The 19,872-nt window shown below is 38.6% G+C and overlaps 1 protein-coding gene across 2 annotated transcripts in view; it reads right to left on the bottom strand.

Annotated features, from left to right (window-relative positions):
* Positions 1-19,872, bottom strand: part of LOC134673661 (dynein regulatory complex subunit 7) — a 189,016-nt gene that overhangs the window by 8,756 nt on the left and 160,388 nt on the right. For both annotated transcript variants that reach the window (XM_063531671.1, XM_063531670.1), the window contains exons 3-7: positions 9,991-10,185; positions 8,501-8,662; positions 6,957-7,142; positions 5,702-5,912; positions 1,156-1,303 (exon numbers count right to left, since the gene is read on the bottom strand). In XM_063531671.1, the coding sequence (XP_063387741.1) occupies positions 1,156-1,303; positions 5,702-5,912; positions 6,957-7,142; positions 8,501-8,662; positions 9,991-10,185 (902 nt within the window). The remainder of the gene's footprint in view (positions 1-1,155; positions 1,304-5,701; positions 5,913-6,956; positions 7,143-8,500; positions 8,663-9,990; positions 10,186-19,872) is intronic.

Here is a 19,872-nt window from a genome sequence, read left to right on the forward strand (position 1 = left end):
GAAAGAGGTATGTGAGGATCGTAGCAAGTGGAAATCCGTGATCTCTGCCTGCCTGCCCCGGAGGGGTCTCCGGGAAATAGGCGTGATTATTTATGTATGTATGTAACAAAGATGTTCAATAAGTAGGTAATAGTACCTAACCTAATAGATGCAAACATTTCATTATATATATGGGGAGGGGCAGCAAAAACAAAATTCCTTGAAGTTGAGAGAGGACAGAGAAGCTTAATTAAGGTCATATATTTTAAACCTTACAGATACCCTACTAATGAGCTTTACAAAATTTCCGAATTACTTTCCATTAGAAAACTATTTGTCCTACAATCAATTTTAAAATTACATAAGGCCTTACCGTACAACCCTAATCTCATAACAACTACAGGGAGGCGTAAACAAAATGTAGCACCGATACCTCCTACCAAATCACGATTTGCCAAGATTCAGTTCAATAAAGTTTCAGCTCACCTATATAACAAAATTAACAAAAAACTAGATATCTATCCCTTACAGCTATTTAAATGTAAAAAAGTTGTGACAGATTGGTTAAAAACGCAAAGCTATGATGAAATTGAGTCTCTCTTGTTATAACATATAACTATAACATATAACTATACATATAGTCCCAAATATAGAATAGACGTACATTTGCTCACACTCTCAAACTCACGCACGCACACACACACACACACACACACACACACACACACACACACACACACACACACGCATACACACACACACACACACACACATACAAACTTTTTTAGGATATTTGTACTAGATTATAACTTATTTAAAACAAAACTAATTAAATTGTATTAGAAATAGCAGTAGCTAATTAGTTAATATTCCCAATATTAAGTTAATTATTTTATTTTTTCTTAGATAACAATATTGTATATTACCTATATTTGTTAATTAAGTCCTAAGCCCTAGATATTATGGAAGAGCGGGGTCTTCTGTCACAAGTATTTTATACTTACCTACTAGAAGACTTCAACCTTTACACCTGTACCCTTTGTGTTAACAAATAAACATTTTTCATTTTTCATTTTTCATTTTTTTTTTCATATGTACAAAACATGTAAGGCTACATTAAAACCATTAAATATAATCAAATATTAAATATTAATAGAAAAATAAAGTAACAATTACGTAATCAAAGGCTTTGTCAAGGCGTAATCGTCATAGAGCATGATTCTTTTGACGAGGCCGTCGCGCTCGAAGTAGGGCGAAAACTTCTCCAGAAGCACTTTCTTGTAGTGAATCACTTTGTGGCTGCCCGGGAACCGACGCTCGAATTCTAGACATGAAAATCAGTTAGTAGAACACAATTGTATGCTGCTCTAAGTTGAATTAATATTATATACAATTAAGCTACCCTTACGCAATCAGGAAGATAGATTTTATGTTTAAAAGTTTTGTATTTTTTATAGTTATATAGTAAGTAAAGATCAGGGATATAATATAAAACGAGAGCGGCACTTTAAAAATGAATTTTCAAATGACCTACGCAACGTAAATACATTACATAAGGTATCTACGAAGGTGCATTTACTGTCATTGAAATACCTATTCATGAGAAAAAAGGAAAATCTTCAACATTGCGTGTATAACTAGTTAGTAGGGGGGCATTTTGCATTGTGTCACAAAACATATAAGTACAGAAGTCAATCACATGTATGTACTTTACTTTTCATACCTACGCTCGGCGGTCGCTCTAGGGTTGCGATTGTTGCGAACTATGACTTATGCACAAAAAACTATCGTGGTAGTGGCACTCGTATCTATCGTATCGTATCTCGTATCTAGTTGTTTGATTTATTGTTGAGGATGAAACGGGAACAATGGAAATAATAACATTAATAACTCAAATAGGTATTTTAATCTTAATGTCATTGTTATACAGTGAAACCTGGTTAATTGGCACCTGGGTAAATGGAAAACCTCAATAATTGCAACCAAAAGTCCGGTCCCGGTCCCTTGAGACCAAAAGGCCTCTATAATTGAAATTTTGGAACCTCTATAATTGCAATTTAGATTTTAGTGCTTTTCGTAATTTGCCTCTATAATTGACCACATCGCAACTTAAGACCTCTATAATTGACACTGTGCTAAAAAAATCCGTTATTTTTGCTCTTGTTTTTACCGCTATTATTGAAACGAGTCTTGCTTATTACCTCTGTAATTGAAATAATGTCGTTGTATACAGCAGAAACAATATTTTAATAGCAATGATCATTTTATTTATATCTCCATCCAGAATTTAATTTATTTATTGGGTATCTATCACAGCCTGTATTAGGTGAAATAGTTTTGATCAATAAAAAACAAAGTATGCTTTTTACATTCTAATAAAACTTTCTTCTACAATTCAAGGGAATTTTTTAAACCCAAATGATAAGAAAATAAAGTGGTAATTAATGTAGTGTAAAAGTGCAAGTACCTATAGACGGAAGCAATATATAGAATGTGAGCGTGTAAATCTACTTAAAATGGTTATTTGCACCTCCATAAAAGAAATTTGTTAGAACGCAACCTCTATTAAGGTGGTTCGATTTTCATACAAAATTCAATCAAAGCTCATTAAGTAACTACACACTATTAGTACATAAATATTTCCGCATTTATCTTCCTTCGAATATTCGTTTGCGCGAAATTAACAGGAAAACAATGTTTCATACAGAAATCATGCATAAATCATAGTTAAATTTTCATCAATTTTACGTATGTGTGTGTCACAAATGTCGTGTACAGATACATTTGCGACGTTGCCATACCATTTCCGACGTTGCCGGGCTGACCACGGCGCGAATTTGGAGTGCCGTCATGTTTAGTGCAATTTTGTTGACACTGACGTTTGACAGGTACTTAATTGACCTAAGCGAGAATAAGTACCCGAAGTTCGTCAGCTTAGCTGAGAACTATCATGGCGTGTTATGCAAACAGTCGCTTTTTTGCTTACAAACGGAAGATTCCCGGTTCGATCCCCAGTCAATTGTATGCTGGAACATAACTTTTTGTATTTTTATTACATCTAAATTTCGTATTGTTTTTTTATTTTTATTTAATTTTTCTTATTATCATAAATCGATTGATTAAGTATGGTATGGGCTACACGTATTCGTTTATTTTTGACAAAGAAAATTAGAAATTATACTCTACCTAATCTCTCTTATTTTTACAATCAGGACATCCTCACTGCAATAAAAAAGAGATATATAAAATTTCCTGTGGATAAAATAATGGATTTTGTCTATGAATGAAAAACACAATTATTACTATAGTTTGTTTTTTTTAGCATTAGAAATAAGGTAAACAATCTTGACGTGTCTTTTAATTGAAAAACACATTTTAAAAATAAGTTACGGCAAATATGTAACAATTATAAATCAAATACGATCATTTATATTCTTCTGCTTTCATAGCTAATAGTTTTTTGATTTTTAAAAAGCGTTTAAATCTGTGTGCCTAGCCAAGATGCCAGTCGTTCGCTCCGTAGCGAACGTTAGGGTAATACCTGTCTCTATCACTCTGCCATATTAATGCGACAGACACGGCTGCGCTTCGGTCGCTACGGAGCGTAAACCATTGGCACCTTGGCTAGGCACCCTGGTCATCTGGAAAGCGAAACACATACGGAACGCGTTTCTATTACTCAATACAGTGGCCAGTTGCAGATTCGGCGGTAAACTTAACTATACCTAAATCTGGGTGCCTAGCCAAGATGCCAGTCGTTCGCTCCGTAGCGAACGTTAGGGTAATACCTCTCTCTATCACTCTGTCATATTAATGCGACAGACACGGTTGCGCTTCGTTCGCTACGGAGCGTACACCATTGGCATCTTGGCTAGGCACCCTGGTCATCTGGAAAGCGAAACACATACGGAACGCTTTTCTATTACTCAATACAGTGGCCAGCTGCAGATTCGGCGGTAATCTTAACTATACCTAAATCTGGGTGCCTAGCCATGATGCCAGTCGTTCGCTCCGTAGCGAACGTTAGGGTAATACCTCTCTCTATCACTCTGCCATATTAATGCGACAGACACGGCTGCGCTTCAGTCGCTACGGAGCGTAAACCATTGGCACCTTGGCTAGGCACCCTGGTCATCTGGAAAGCGAAACACATACGGAACGCGTTTCTATTACTCAATAAAGTGGCCAGCTGCAGATTCGGTTTTAAAGTTAACTATACCTAAACCTGGGTGCCTAGCCACGATGCAGGCTAGTAGAGTTCTCTTTCACCTTCAGCAGAACCGGGAGATCCAAACCTACCTACTTTTCATCTAATAATCTCAAGAATCAGTGCATGATTCAAACTTTACCGGTTGCCGTGGTAAGACCTAGGATTTACCATATCGGTGTTGGTAAAAGCCCGAAGTAAACTAGTAAGATTTAACATTTCGGGCTTTTACCGATCGGCATCGGTAAAACCTAGGTTTTACCGGTAAATTCTAGGTTTTGCCGTACTTCGGGCTTTTACAGTAACATATATATAATAATTGCTCGTTTAAAGGTAAGATAACACAAAGGAGAAACAAAAAGAAATTACCTACTCGCACCAGTCTTGAACCCCAATCCTCTTGCACGTAGTTATTTCCACGAACATACCGTTACGCTATTGCAATGCAACATACTTACGTTGTGTGAAATTGTCTACTACAAGGATCACGGAAACACTGTTTGCATGTGTGAGTAATACTAGGAAAAAGCGTGACAGCAACACTCCGTCGAATTAAAAAGGTGGTTTTTGCACAATGAAGTATTCAATGTTTACTTTAATTGTTCAATAAGTATTTATTTAAAGAGTGCGCGAAACATACTTTTAAGTATACAAATACCATGACCATTTCACAAAAAAATAAAACCTCAAATTTTGCAAAAGTGGTGCCATCTAGCGAGAGTTAAGTTTTGAGTAACCTAGGCGAACCACCTTAATGAAAACCTCTATAATTGACACAACGATTTTTTGAACCTCGTTAATTGACACGACCTGCTTAAATGAAAACCTGGTTAATTGACAAAAATTGCCCGGTCCCTTGAGATTGCAATTATCCAGGTTCCACTGTATTACAAATTTGCCAAAGAAAATATCTTGCGATGATTTCGAGATTGACGAAATGCACGATTATTATATTTTAAAGTGTAATAAATTCACATTCTCATGTACAATGTAATAAATTCGCATACGCATTCTCTCCGAAACCACTGGTAGCTTAAAAAACGACAATTCACCGTTTAATGTTGAATTTAAACAAACGTCCACTGTACAGTTATAATAACTTTTTGTTTTGTTTCTCCATTATTGCACAAAAAAGTTCACAGACGCGTGTCTCAAGCGGATGGCACTCGCGCTCGCAGTGGTCCCAACTGGTCCGAGATATCGTGTCCGTGAGCAGTGTCTATGTGTGCGTTGCTCGAGCGCGCTTTGTATGTAGATTGATTTCTGTACCTATCTGTTTTGTGATTGTGTACCATTAACGGCCGGTTAGCAATCTTCACAAAACTGACGGTCAATGTCAAATCTCACACATTTTTCGGGAATGGCACTGTTAGACGTTACTAAATAAAAATGCGCAGGTACTATAATGCTAATAATTGTGTCCCAAGTAAAACCTAACCTATTGGAACAACGGATCCTAATGAACAAGGTGTGTTTGGAGCATTCGCACTTCTTGTACATCATTCAACACCATACCATCAGGCGTGATATCCAGTTTCTCGACCCAGCTGGGGGGCATGTCGAGATGCTTCTCCGATTCGACGGCCGTCCGCGGGTCGTCCTGGTCGACTCCGGTCAACACTCGCCGGTAAGTCGGCTCTCCTGCTAGCAGGTGCTCCCAACAGGACAGATCGCTTAGATCGTAGTTCAATGTTCCGAGACCCTCCACGCAATCTTGGAGGTTCACCTGAGAAAGGAGTTATGAACCGATTTCGGATTTTCGTACCCTGAAAAGGGTACGATGACAGATGTCTTCTTGATACAATTTTGCGTTTTATGGCTCCTCTACACGATGGGACAACGCTGGCCATTCCAAGGGACGCATTTATGCGTTAGAGGGAGCAAGTGATATTGCTATCTCATTCTACCGCATGGCTGCGTCCCTTGGAGTGACCGGCGTTGGCCCATCGAGTAGAGGAGCCATTAAGGTTATAAATTACTTAAATGAACCAGTGATGTCAACGTACTTCGTGTTTGAATAATACATATTATATTATAGCAGCCCAATTCAGATATGTAAACTATCAATAGTGACATTTTTGGGCCAGAAAGATCTGCCAGAAGCTCACAGGTCATATCAAAACAAGAAATTAAAAATCTGAACTGGGCTCTAGAACATGTAGTAACCACGTAGGGAGCTATAATTATATTTAAAAAAAAACTTAACTGAAGTGAAGAGTGTACGAACCCTACCGTTTCGATATCAGCTATCCTTGAATGATCTTGAAATTTTAGAAATAAACTTTAATTTTTAAAATATCAACACGATTCCGTGTCGGCTTGGGGTTAAATAAAAATCATCATCATCATCATCATTCTAGTCTTCAGTCGCCCACTGCTGAGCATAGGCCTCTCTTCGTGTACGCCACACATCCCGGTCCTGGGCTAGTCTCATCCAAAAGTGCCCCGCGATTTTCTGAATGTCATCCACCCAACGAGCCAACGGATGCCAGATAAATACAAATACAAATCTTTATTAATAACACTGAAGTTATAGGTCAAACTCAGGACTCAGGTCAGGACTTTGAAAATAAGTGAGGTGTCTGCAAACAATACTATATCATGGTGGGTCTTAACAAGGAATGGCAAGTCATTTATGTAGATAAGGAACAGGAAAGGCCCCAATATTGACCCCTGTGGTACACCCATAGAGACCAATGACCCAGGTGATCGCTGTCTATTCACATCGACCCTTTGTAAAAATGTTTTAAAAAATGTGTTAAAAACTTACATAGTAATTTTCATGATTGTACACGCTGTCCAATCCCCGGTACTGCGGCGCGTCGAGCGGATACGCGGTGCCGTCGCTGGGCTCTATGAAGAACGGTTCCTCGATCTCCTTGAACCCTGGCAGGACCAGGACCCACGCGTGCGTGCGCCAGTCGGTGATCTCGTCTGGAGGGGGCTTCTCCAGCTCCTGAACAGGGGTTGGGCACGTTATGGGTAGGGGAGACCGAGGTGAGTTGTGACAGAGGAGAGTTGTGACTTCGTCGATTTTTTGGAATCTACTAACTAGAAACTAGGTTGCAACAGTGTGCGTTTATTAGCTCGTAACTTGAACTAACAAACGCGCGCTATTGCGACCTAGTTTCTAGTTATTAATAGATTTAAAAAAATCGACGATGTCACAACTCTCCTCTGTCACAACTCACCTCGGCGTCCCCTACGAACAAAAGTAATATTTAAATCTTTTGCGCACACATTATCTCACAATCATAGATGGGTCAATCGCGAATTTATTTTAGTAAATACCTTTATTTACCTACCGACGTTTCGATAATGGTTTCACTGGTCGTGGTCCCGGCTGATTCGCGATAGACCCGTCTATAAATGTGAGTTATTATACGAACAAAAGTGCCATAGTGGTTTTCAGGATTCTTACGTTTTGTTGGCGGCTGGTGGATTACCGAGTTACCTAATAGTAGTAAAAGCTATATATTTTTATGAATCAAAGTTAGAGTTAGACCCAGATAAATCTGCAACGATTTTGATAGCACACGCAGAACAAGTCTTAATTTTTTAAACGTCTAACTTATGACGTATCTACCTATAAAATAACACTGCGTATGGTGTCAAAATCGTTACAGACTTTTCTAATGTGTTTTGATTTGATTCTACTAAGTTAACTAGTTCTGGGTACCAATTTTGCCGTAACTTTGTCTCCGAAAAATAAACAGGACAGAACCCGAACACAGTGACCGATACAAAATATGTGAAACGCCATGAATCCTTTAAATATTTTGATAAATGTAATTGACACCATATTCTTTATTGGCATTGTATATAACGTGTTTGTCTTACTTTCGACGTATGTAGATACTAAAATGTTGCACCTAACTCAAATGGTGAATTAGAAAAGAGTACTAAGCGTCATTTGCACTATCCCACTAACCCGGAGTTAAAAGGTTAAACCGTTAACCCAGTGTCAAATTGTACTGGTAACCATAGTAACTTCAGGTTTAACCGGTTAATCCCGGGTTCGTGGAATGGGGCAAGTGGCCTTAAGAGAAATAGAAACCAAGGAATCCAACACAAATAAAGGAAATAAAATATATCATCATCATCATCATCTCAGCCATAAGACGTCCACTGCTGAACATAGGCCTCCCCCTTTTTTTATGGGGGGTGAATGCCATAATCGCCACGCTTGGCAGGCGGGTTGGCGATCGCAGTCGAGTACACCGAATTTGAGGGACGCTGCTCCCCGTCCACCGGTGGTCTTGGACGCAGTTTAAGGACATACCCGGGTCCCGGGTAATAAAATATATATTATACGGCAATCCTGGCGAGACGTCTGTTCTCAATCTTATCAATCTCCGCCTGCATCTTGGCTCTCTTCTTCTCCTCCATCGCGGTTGCATACTTGGACGTGAGATCGGGCAGCGGCACCAGACGGTAGCGAGGTTCCTCCTCGGGCGGGGGTGGCTCTTCTACTTTCTGGAAATATAAGTACACGTAGTTATGTTTAAAGACCTTTTTATCAAAAGAAATCGCGTCGAACATATCCATAGGCAAGCCGGACCTAATTTGACTTACAAATTTCCTTTACAATTCTGCTCACACGTCCAAAAACAGGCAAGCCGGTGGGAATCGGCTTTTATGGACGCGCCGCCACTGCTACAACCTAACCTTAAACCTTACAGCTGGTTCGAAGCTTAAACTAGTGACATACTTCACGAAACAAACCAAAACTAGGCCAGATCAAGTTTGGCCGATATTAATAACAGCCAGAAATTAGACTCCATTATTATTTATGCTGATTTTTCAGCTGTATTGCAATATATACTCGACGTACGTACAGTCAACAAAAATTTTAGTACCTTAGCATTTGCGCTAAGCTAATAGGTTTGTTTAGCACTTGTGCTAAGCTAATAGTTTTGTTTAGCACTTGTGCTAAGCTAATAATTTGTTTAGCACTTGTGCTGAGCTAATAGTTTTGCTTAGCACTTGTGCTAAGCTAATAGTTGTGTTTAGCACTTGTGCTGAGCTAATAGTTTTGCTTGGCACTTATGCTGAGCTAATAGTTTTGTTTAGCACTTGTGCTGAGCTAATAGTTTTGCTTGGCACTTGTGCTGAGCTAATAGTTTTGTTTAGCACTTGTGCTGAGCTAATAGTTTTGCTTAGCACTTGTGCAAAGCTACTAGTTTTGTTTAGCACTTGTGCTGAGCTAATAGTTTTGCTTGGCACTTGTGCTGAGCTAATAGTTTTGTTTAGCACTTGTGCTGAGCTAATAGTTTTGCTTAGCACTTGTGCTGAGCTAATAGTTTTGTTTAGCACTTGTGCTGAGCTAATAGTTTTGTTTAGCACTTGTCCTGAGCTAATAGTTTTGCTTAGCACTTGTGCTGAGCTAATAGTTTTGCTTGGCACTTCTGCTGAGCTAATAGTTTTGTTTAGCACTTGTGCTGAGCTAATAGTTTTGCTTAGCACTTGTGCTAAGCTAATAATTTGTTTAGCACTTGTGCTGAGCTAATGGTTTTGCTTAGTACTTGTGCTAATCTAATAGTTTTGTTTAGCACTTATGCTGAGCTAATAGTTTTGCTTAGCACTTGTGCTAAGCTAATAATTTGTTTAGCATTTGTGCTGAGCTAATAGTTTTGCTTAGCACTTGTGCTGAGCTAATAGTTTTGCTTAGCACTTGTGCTAATCTAATAATTTGTTTAGCACTTGTGCTGAGCTAATAGTTTTGCTTAGCACTTGTGCTGAGCTAATAGTTTTGCTAACTGTACAAGATTGTACCTAAGGTCGTACGAAGTAACAAGACTCACCGGGTTCTCGTCCGGCAGCTCCGGGCACACGGTCCGGTATCGGATGGCCATGCACACGTCCCGCACGGCGCAGCCTACGACCACGTACGCGTCGTATCCGGCGCCGATCAGCCACGAGACCGTGACGTGCGCGATTTCGAACGGGTTCGCCTTCCGACGGATCAGTGCAGTGTACGGGGACATAATGCGTTCCGGCTAGAACAATAAAAATAATAAGTTACACTAAAAACGGTCGAGCTCAGGTCGCGTAGCCAACATGCCAATCGCTTACGCTCAGTAGCGATCGAAACGCAACTGTCACTGTCGCACTAATATAGAATAGTGATAGAGAGACACAAAGCGTTTCGATGTCGTAGCGATAGCGATTGACACCTTGGCTAGGCCGGCCGGTGTAGGTACGCTTCGCGTTTTGTCTGCGCCAACTAGGGTGCACAGCGCAGGGTGATCACCCTGTTTCAGTCTCGTCCCGCAGGTAGGTACAGGATGAGAAAAACCACGTGGCTAGGCTTAAAAACGGACAGGACCACTGTTGTTTTGGTGTTGCAAATGCTACACTTTGCGTTTTCCCGCTATTTCGTGAAAATCTACAGTCGTAAAGACAAACTTCCTTGGGATTACGCTACGCTAGTAGGATTATTACGCTGTGGCCACAGCGTAATCCTTCTGCTTGTCGATAGATGGCGCTGTACGGAGAAACTTGAAAATTCAGTTAAAAAAGTATCAAAGCTTGCTGAATACTAACGCGGTGTCGCAAGTGTCGCAACTGAAGTGTAGAGGGCGTTGCCGGTATTATTTTTAGTGTTCCGTACAAAACTTTGTTTACGGAACACTTATTTAGCAGTAGATTGTTTTCCTATTGTATGAAACTTTTCGTCACACTTCACAGTAGTTTTCTTATTATTTAGGCAGTCTACGCAGTACCCTGACAGGTATACACGGTGTAACATGAGGAAACCGAATAATGTTAACCACGCATTTCTGAAGTCAAAATAAGTAAAAAATTTAATGAGTTTAGGTCAATTTCGTCAAAAAAAAAATTTTTTGTATGTATTTTTTTTTTCAATTTTTTGAATGTATTTGTACTTTTGTACATACAAAATAAATATTCTTGGTAAACTTGTCACTTAAAATTGATTTTTACATTTTTAGGGTTCCGTACCTCAAAAGGAAAAAAACGGAACCCTTATAGGATCACTCGTGCGTCTGTCTGTCTGTCTGTCTGTCTGTCTGTCTGTCTGTCCGTCTGTCACAGCCTATTTTCTCCGAAATTACTGGACCAATTAAGTTGAAATTCGGTACACATATGTAAGTTTGTGACCCAAAGACGGACATGTAACGTAAACAAATGAATTTTAAACATGGGGGTCAGTTTTGGGGGGTAAATGAGAAAATCAAAAAATTAAGTTTTTAAAACTATATTGTGTTACATATCAAATGAAAGAGCTCAATGTGAGAATTTCAAACATATTTTTTTATAATTTTATAATAAACAGTTTAGAAGTAATTCAAGAAAATAGGCAAAAAATTACCATTCCCCCCCCTTTATCTCCGAAACATCTGGTTCTAAAATTTTGAAAAAAATACATAAAATAGGTCTTTACCTATAGATGACAGGAAAACCTATTAGAAATATGTAGTCAAGCGTGAGTCGGACCAATTACTTAGTTTTTGATCCGACCCCTACGGGTTTTTTAAAGGCAATTCACTCGCGTTTACATATATAAAAAAAAATATTGTTAAAAATTTTGTAATGTACGGAACCCTTGGAACGCGAGTCCGACTCGCACTTGGTCGGTTTTTTTTCGTAGAACCTACTTTTTGCAAAGTGTTACTTGTCACTTTTTGACATCTATCAATAAGGATATTTAGACTACGTCCCATAGCAGCAACATCACCATCAAAAAGGCCTTTTACACTATGTAATAATAAAAACTTATTTTTTTTAAATTAATAATATCTCTGAAACTAGGCGAATATCAAAAAAGTTTATAGGACATTTTTGTCTCTAAATATGATCAGGAATACGCTGTTAAAATTATTCGGTTTACTCATGTTACACCGTGTATATAACAAAGTGTAACAACGATATATTTCTAACACTGGGTGTTATAATAGGTATAAATGTAGGTTTTATATAAGTAACAAAATAACTTCTCAAAAACGCTTACAGACGAAACAATAATTTAAAAAAGTACAAAGTAACTCTTATAAACGGGAGTACGTAAACTTTAACACAATTATGGTAAATATACCCCACAGCTTATTTTGAAAGCGTACCTACGCAATACCATCCAGTTACACAAGCTAAGCTATGTTTAGCTTTATTTGACGTTCATAAGCGAGTTATAAAATGCCAAATTGAAAATAAACTCAAACCTTGCAACATAACTTTCTCTTCCGCTCTCAAACTATCCCAAATTCATGAATGAAAGTTTGTTTATTCATAACATTTTTCAGCGTACAACGTTTAGGTCGTCCCATTGTCGGTTAGGGGGAGGCCCCCCTCCAATAGAATCCAAAGTTGGGAAACAAAGTCGGCCCGCCAAGTTGGACCTGATTTCACTCTCGTTTGAACGCTTTCACTTTTTACTTTTTTTAGTTTTGCTTTTGCACTTTGTGAGATTTTTTACTGCGAGGTATTGTCTTGAAAACTTAAGTACTAAGAGTAAGCGTTCGATGGCGCAAAGTGAAAAAGATTTTTATTACTTTTTAGGTTTTTCGCTGTTACCATGCGGTCTTTTGTCTATTTATTTTTCACTGGAAAAGTTGGTGCTGGATATTACATTTATTGTCTGTCCGCTTTTTGGTTGTTATTTTTGCCCGTTTGATGTTTAAATTTTCCAGTAAATAATAGTCATAATTTATCATCTTCGACAAAGTTCAGTTTTTAATTCATAGCCTGTTTAGGCCTGATTGCAGATGTGCAAGTTGCAAAAAGTTTAGTGGATATTTTGGAAATATTCACAAGATATAAAAAAGTTTTAAAAATATCCGTGAGTTCATAATATTTACTAGTAAACGCAAGTAGCAAGAGGAAATCGTGTAAACTGCTGCCGTATTCGAACTTCAAGATATTCACAAGAGACGACACGTACTAGATCCATTCTAGATACGTTATAGTTTAGATATCAACTTAGTTCTCTTTTGCAGCGCAAATCGGGCAACCAATGTTACTTTTACGTTAGATAGAGTAAGATATCTATTAGATGTGAATTGGATCTCTAAGTCATATCCTGTGGAAATCGTTCAAGAGTATCTCCAGAATCGCGCAAATGTCAAATTTGACAGGTTAGATCTTAAACATATCGTTATCGTATCTTGGTGATGTCTAATAGATATCTATTTCAAAATCCGAATCGGGCCCCTGGTCTCAAGTTCGCATGCCGTTTTAGCTGATGCTATACATACCTGCTGAACTCGTAGCTCAGCTACGAGTCGTAGCGGTCGTAGCACATCGCTCTTACATCTAGTAGATAATGGTAACTACGTATGACTGATGGCTACGTCAAATTAAGCCGAATATGGGCATTCAGGGGAAATAATTTGTATAAGGCCCACTTGCACCATTCCAGTAACGCGGAGTTAACCGGTTAAACCTGGAGTTGCCATGGTTACAAGTACAATTTGACACTAGGTTAACGGTTTAACCGCTTAATCCCGGGTTAGTGGGATGGTGCAAGTGAACCTAAGTAGTTTTAGGTTTAGCAAACAGAGTACCAGTTAAACTTACTCATGTACATAATACTTAATATTATTTAAATTTATTACCCACAGTATACCCAAAGGTTGTTGTTGAAAATACAGACTGAGCGAGTGCGCCCACGCTCGCCACGTGGATCGACCCCCGCGTTACTGCCCTATTCGAACTTTAGGATTTCTTTAAATAAAAACGTCACTTGACACTGACACATAATCATAATCATAATAATATCTTTATTGCGTCCATGTTGGTACATATAATCCATATAAAGTTCTACAGAAATGCACTGAGATTAATATCAAATCAATATCAATACGACTCGAATGTCTCTCGTGAGCCGTAAGAGTAGGTAGTACCAGAGATATATATAACTCTGTATAAGATAAATAAAGTCTAAGAAAAAACCGGGCAAGTGCGAGTCGGACTCGCGCACGAAGGGTTCCGTACCATAAAGCAAAAAAAAACGGAAAAAAATGCAAAAAGAAAACGGTCACCCATCCAAGTACTGACCACGCCCGACGTTGCTTAACTTTGGTCAAAAATCACGTTTGCTGTATGGGAGCCCCATTTAAATCTTTATTTTATTCTGTTTTTAGTATTTGTTGATATAGCGGCAACAGAAATACATCATCTGTGAAAATTTCAACTGTCTAGCTATCACGGTTCGTGAGATACAGCCTGGTGACAGACAGATGGACAGACGGGACGGACGGGCGGACGGACGGACGGACAGCGAAGTCTTAGTAATAGGGTCCCGTTTTACCCTTTGGGTACGGAACCCTAAAAACGTGCCTCGGAAATCAAGAAAAAGTCATTCTCCAATAGATGGCGCCATATACCTTTGGCCTATTCTCGGCTAGATGGCGTTGATGACACCGTTTGATATTTAACAATTTTAACACATATCAGTGAAAGAACATGGGTCAGTATGGAACAATAAAAATTAAAAATAATTTATCCGTAAACATATTTTGATTAATTTATACATTTTCAATTTTATTTTAAGTTTTAATCGTGTGTCGATAGATGGCAGTAAATGTACCGTGACTATAAAATTTACTTTGGCAATAACCCTCTATACTATCTATTCTCTTTGGTAGTACCTAGTTGCAATTTTCTCTGTGTGACAATTAGGGCACGAAACATCAATGCGGGCTGTCCGGTCCCACGTTCACCTTCACCCCTCAGTAGTTCCGCCACACATTATCGTTCATGCAATTCTTTGTTCAGATATAATTAATATTAAACCAATAACAAAACAACCCATTATTTTTAAATCTTAGCTGTATGAGTAGTGTCTCTATTTTAGTCAGTCAGCCATATTGTTATCACATAACACTTAAGAATTTACATTACTTAAGGAGTACGGACTATATGCCCGATTCGAACTTGAAGATACGTCAATTAATAGATCTAGAAACGATATGGATTAGATATGTCAGTGTCGAATGTAACGTTTCTTTAAACAAAAACGTCACTTTTGTCACTGACACATCTAATCCATATCGTTTCTAGATCTATTAATTGACGTATCTTAAAGTTCTAATCGGGCCGAGTGTAGTGATTTGAGTGAAATGATAAGGAAATTGGAATGGAAAGGAAGAATTACATGTTCTTACTGATAAGTAACTGGCAAACAATTGGTACAGGACACATCAATATCGACTCGACTGCCGGGTCCCACGTCTACCTTCACCCCTCGGCAGTGCCGCCACCACACATTAGCGTTGAAGCGTAATTATTCTTTGTTAAGCTATAAATACCATAATTACAATCTGGCTGTTAACGGAGTACGTAATCTGTGGTTTGATACTAAATTTATTAATACGAAATGCATAATCTCGTTTTATTATTAGAGCGTCATTTCATTTTTAGCGTTCCGTAATAAACAAGAATACTTTATAATTTCAACACGTCTGTATGTCCGTTTGTAGCTTAGCTCAGTGAGCATAAAAACTGTAATTTGCCATGGATATTACCTCCAGCAAAATTATAAGCTGATTCTTTTTTACCAAGTTTTCTACTCGTCAAATGGTGTTGATTTCCGTTGCCACAAAAACTTAATTTAAGACCGGGATTTGTACATATTTTTCGAATTCGATTACGTACGGTCAGCCAAGAAAGTGGTCTACCACTTTTCGACTCTATCATCTGATTGATAGAGTCAAAAAGTGGTAGACTACTTTCTTGGCTGACTGTACGTAGTGATAACAATTAGGTCACAATATCAGTAGACATATAAGAGAAAGAGCGATATCTTGTTATCAAATTAGCATCATATATGTATAATTTTGAGTTCTAAATAACATACTAAAACATGTAGGTACCTATACATTTTTCGCGAAAGTTAGGGCAGACACTGGCTCCCACGCGATCTGGGGATCACCCCCCGATAATTCCAAAAAAGCACGCGCCCCTGCGACCAGTAATTATTTTCTTTATATTCATGCCTAATAGGCATGTTGTGATGTTTTGTTACCATCATTGTAGTAGGTACGCACTTGTTTAGGATCCATAATATGTATTGATGAGATTTTCGCATGTATTGTTGACCCCAATAATCTCCGGCTGGTGGTTTGTAGATGAATACATTGCTAACACAAAATCTCATACACGCGTCCGAAATGTCAGACGTAATAATTAGAAATAAATAATTAGAATTAGTAGGTACTATACAGTCAGCAAAGGTTCCATGATCTGCCTACGGGAACACATTCATTGATAATAAGAATAATAACACACTCATTGATTGATGGAAGAGATCCCTCAAAGGGATAAGTTCGCCTTTGTACTTCTTACTAACTGTATGTTATTTTTAACGTCTTTTTGTACAATAAAGAGTTTACTACTACTAGTACTAATAACTGAAATATATTTCTGTGCTATTGACTCATAATGTATAAGGTAGCGCTGGTAGCGCTAAACATCACTAGCATTCACAAGTTATATTTTTTGCAATTGTGTATTTGAACTTAGTATGTACAATGCACATATATCTACCTCAATAGTATGTAGGTATCATCTTTGTATTTGTGTTCTGTATCGGACGTAAACCGCCCCGGGCGTCCGTATCGTATCGCCTGAATAATTTACTGCGTTTTGATTGGTCACCCGACATTTACATAATGGCCCATTAACCACTTTTTGTTAACAAAATCGCCTGATACCTTTCTCCACGCTATTCAAAAGGTTTCAAATAGTTTAGAAATAATTGGGCACATACGTCTTTTAGTTTTATTAAGCTTGCGACTGCCAGACCCAATCTGCATCTAAATTATTCACCGGAAATTTTCATAAGGTAGTGCTACCTTCTACCGCGTTTATTAATCTGAAACTAAAGCAAACCACAGTAGAGTTGATATTTCAGTGACAAATATTTTTAGATAAGCGCCTGTGAAAAATATTATAGTCGCGAAGTCTGTTAACCTTGCGTATGACTAACTGGGCCGCGCTTGTCTCTTTTTGTGATTTAAATTTCGAATTAGGATTGAATATTTTAAATTTTGAAAGTCCCGTCGGCAATTAGCAGTCTGTGGACCAAATATATGTAAATACTGTACCTATCACGTTTTTTTATGGTTTGTTCTACGTAATTTTACTAATAAAGGAGTATAATTTTAGTTTAGAGTCGAACCAAGCTAACTCTGCACGGCATTTGCGATAAAAATATTAGATAGATATTCGGTTCCTTTTGAAGATTTTTCGAATTAAATATTAAACTCTTTTTTATTTCCTAATCTTCTATTTGGTTAATCTCTTGATTAGCCAAATAGCCATATTGAAAGACTTCCAGCGTTTTGACTCAAATAACAATAACAACTTAAGAACGTGCACGTGAAAATTGAGCCAAGAGGCCATCAATAGCAAATTCCCTGAATATCAGCGGGCAACGTAAACACGCAAAATCCCTCTAAAGGTACACCGCGGCCTCAGTCATGTGCGGGACATAAATTTGGCACGGAGGTATAGGGGTATACAGGCCTTATGTACCGGGAGTCCAGCTACATAAGGAGTATGTACGAAGCAACACGGGCGTCACTTATCCGCGCGGAGGATGCGGTGGCCGTCCGATCGGCCCCCTCCTACCCACCCTCGAGCCACCCCCCCACCCACTCGCGATTCATTAAGTCGGGCGCGGCCGGCGCGGCGGACGCGTCGCGAGTCTCCGTGAATTCAAATTAGGGGAGGCTCGGACGTCGTGTAGGCGGGTGGGGGCGAGTCGATGGCTTTGTCGATAAGTTTTGTTTTTCATTTTAGTTAATGAAGTTCGCTGGACTAATTAGAGTACTTAACTGCGCTTTCATCAAAGCTCGTATATACATTTTTTAAATCAAATATAAAGAACTCAGTTTACTTAACCACTGAATTATGGTTGTGTTTAAGTTTCTAATACCTAGTAATTAATCTGTTGCATCCGATTCATGACAAAGATCGCAAACACTGAATTGTGTATTTTTTAATCTACACTAAGAACACTAAACCCGCTCACTCCATTCATTCATTGGGATATTACAAGCAAGTCAATACAAATATAGTACGTTAATTTATTGGTGTTACGGTGACAAAACAACTTCAATCTCGAAGCAGTTTAGAAGCTGTGTTCAGCTTTTACAGGAATCCGTTTCTACTACTCCAAGCTACTAAAAAAAACAAAATATACTACTTGATTCAAATTGTTATGAAGATGAACAATAATCATAACTAGTCTCACATAACGTACTATCCCCGTACTATAAGTCTCAATAAAAAGAGTTGGAGAAAAAATTAAATACCAATTTTATCGATACGATATCGACTACCGGAGCCCGTCCCTACCGCCCCTTTGTCTCGGCAAGACACGCGGGGGCGCCGGACGGAAGTCGCGCTCGCACCGCGCTAAATGATTCAAAACTCCGGACCCGACCTGCAAGATTTACGAGTACCCCCTACCCGCTACCGTACTACCCGGTAGATTAAGGATGTCGCGATATTGAAATACGCTCAAATTCGCGTATAGCTTTTGATTATTTATGACGGTCAGTTTGTTTATGGGTTGGTTGAGATTTTTTTCACGCCGATGTGACGGCGCTATTTGCCTGCTCGCTGGAGGGAGTTGCAGATAAAGTAAACAATGCTTTGACATGTAAAGGCCTGAGCCTGAGTAATATTGGTGCTATTTCTGCCTGTGTTACATTTATTTTAATTTTAAATAGATATATCTTAGCAATGTTGTAATCATTTTCGACTATTAGGAAACCGTTACGTATGACTATCGTAATACATATAGACCCATACTATCTTTAAGATCAAATGTCTTGTTTCATAGCGAATATTAAAAACAATTGTTACATATCAAGTGCCTTTCGAAATGTGTTTTCGAAACTCCTGGCAAATATCTACTTGGGATTGTCCAACCTAGAATAGTAATTTATTGCGGGATCTAGCCTGGACTTAGTGGATAAAGAAGAGGACGAATATATATGTTAATGCCACTCGTAGGTATGTTTGTGGAGGTGTCATGGATTACCGAAACCTCGGTAAACCAACGTACCTATCGCGTTGACTGAAGATTGAGATTAATTTTATTTCTAAATTCTTGGGTATAAAAATAGAATCGATAGTCTTGTTTAATTCATATACCTATGTATTTCCATCACTACAGAATCTATCATAAATAACGTACCTAACCTATCCAATGCGCACCTAATAAATTTCTCTCCACGCCTTAATTAAGACTAATTTCAATTTGGCTCGCACGAAATTGCCTCTCAATCGCCAAGCGACATATTCGTCAGCGAACTAGCCACAAAGCTCTTACAGTCACAAAGCGTGCCAGCCGTTTCAGGGACCCTAGAAAAGTGTAATATCCTGCATAGTATTGTGAGTCGTGCATGCGACACGCGACGCCACGATTTATCATCCGACACGATCGCTGGCTGCTATTCCATTTCATTAAAAACCACAGGCGAGTGCACGACTCTGGAGACCAAGGACAAAATATATCGTACCGTTACGTGTAATTTGTATGGCTCTGAAGTCACATTTATACTGGTTTGTAGAGGCGTTGATTTGTAAAGTGATAACTGATAAGTATGAATAACAGCTGTAATCGGTTGCCTGCAAGCTACCTATTTACTTATGAGCCTGCTCAATTCGATTAGGTTTGCTTCAATGTGGTTTTTGCGGGGTGCATTTTGTGTTCG

This window comes from Cydia fagiglandana, chromosome 18, assembly GCF_963556715.1.
Source record: "Cydia fagiglandana chromosome 18, ilCydFagi1.1, whole genome shotgun sequence".
In the NCBI taxonomy this organism is placed as follows: Eukaryota; Metazoa; Arthropoda; class Insecta; order Lepidoptera; family Tortricidae; genus Cydia; species Cydia fagiglandana.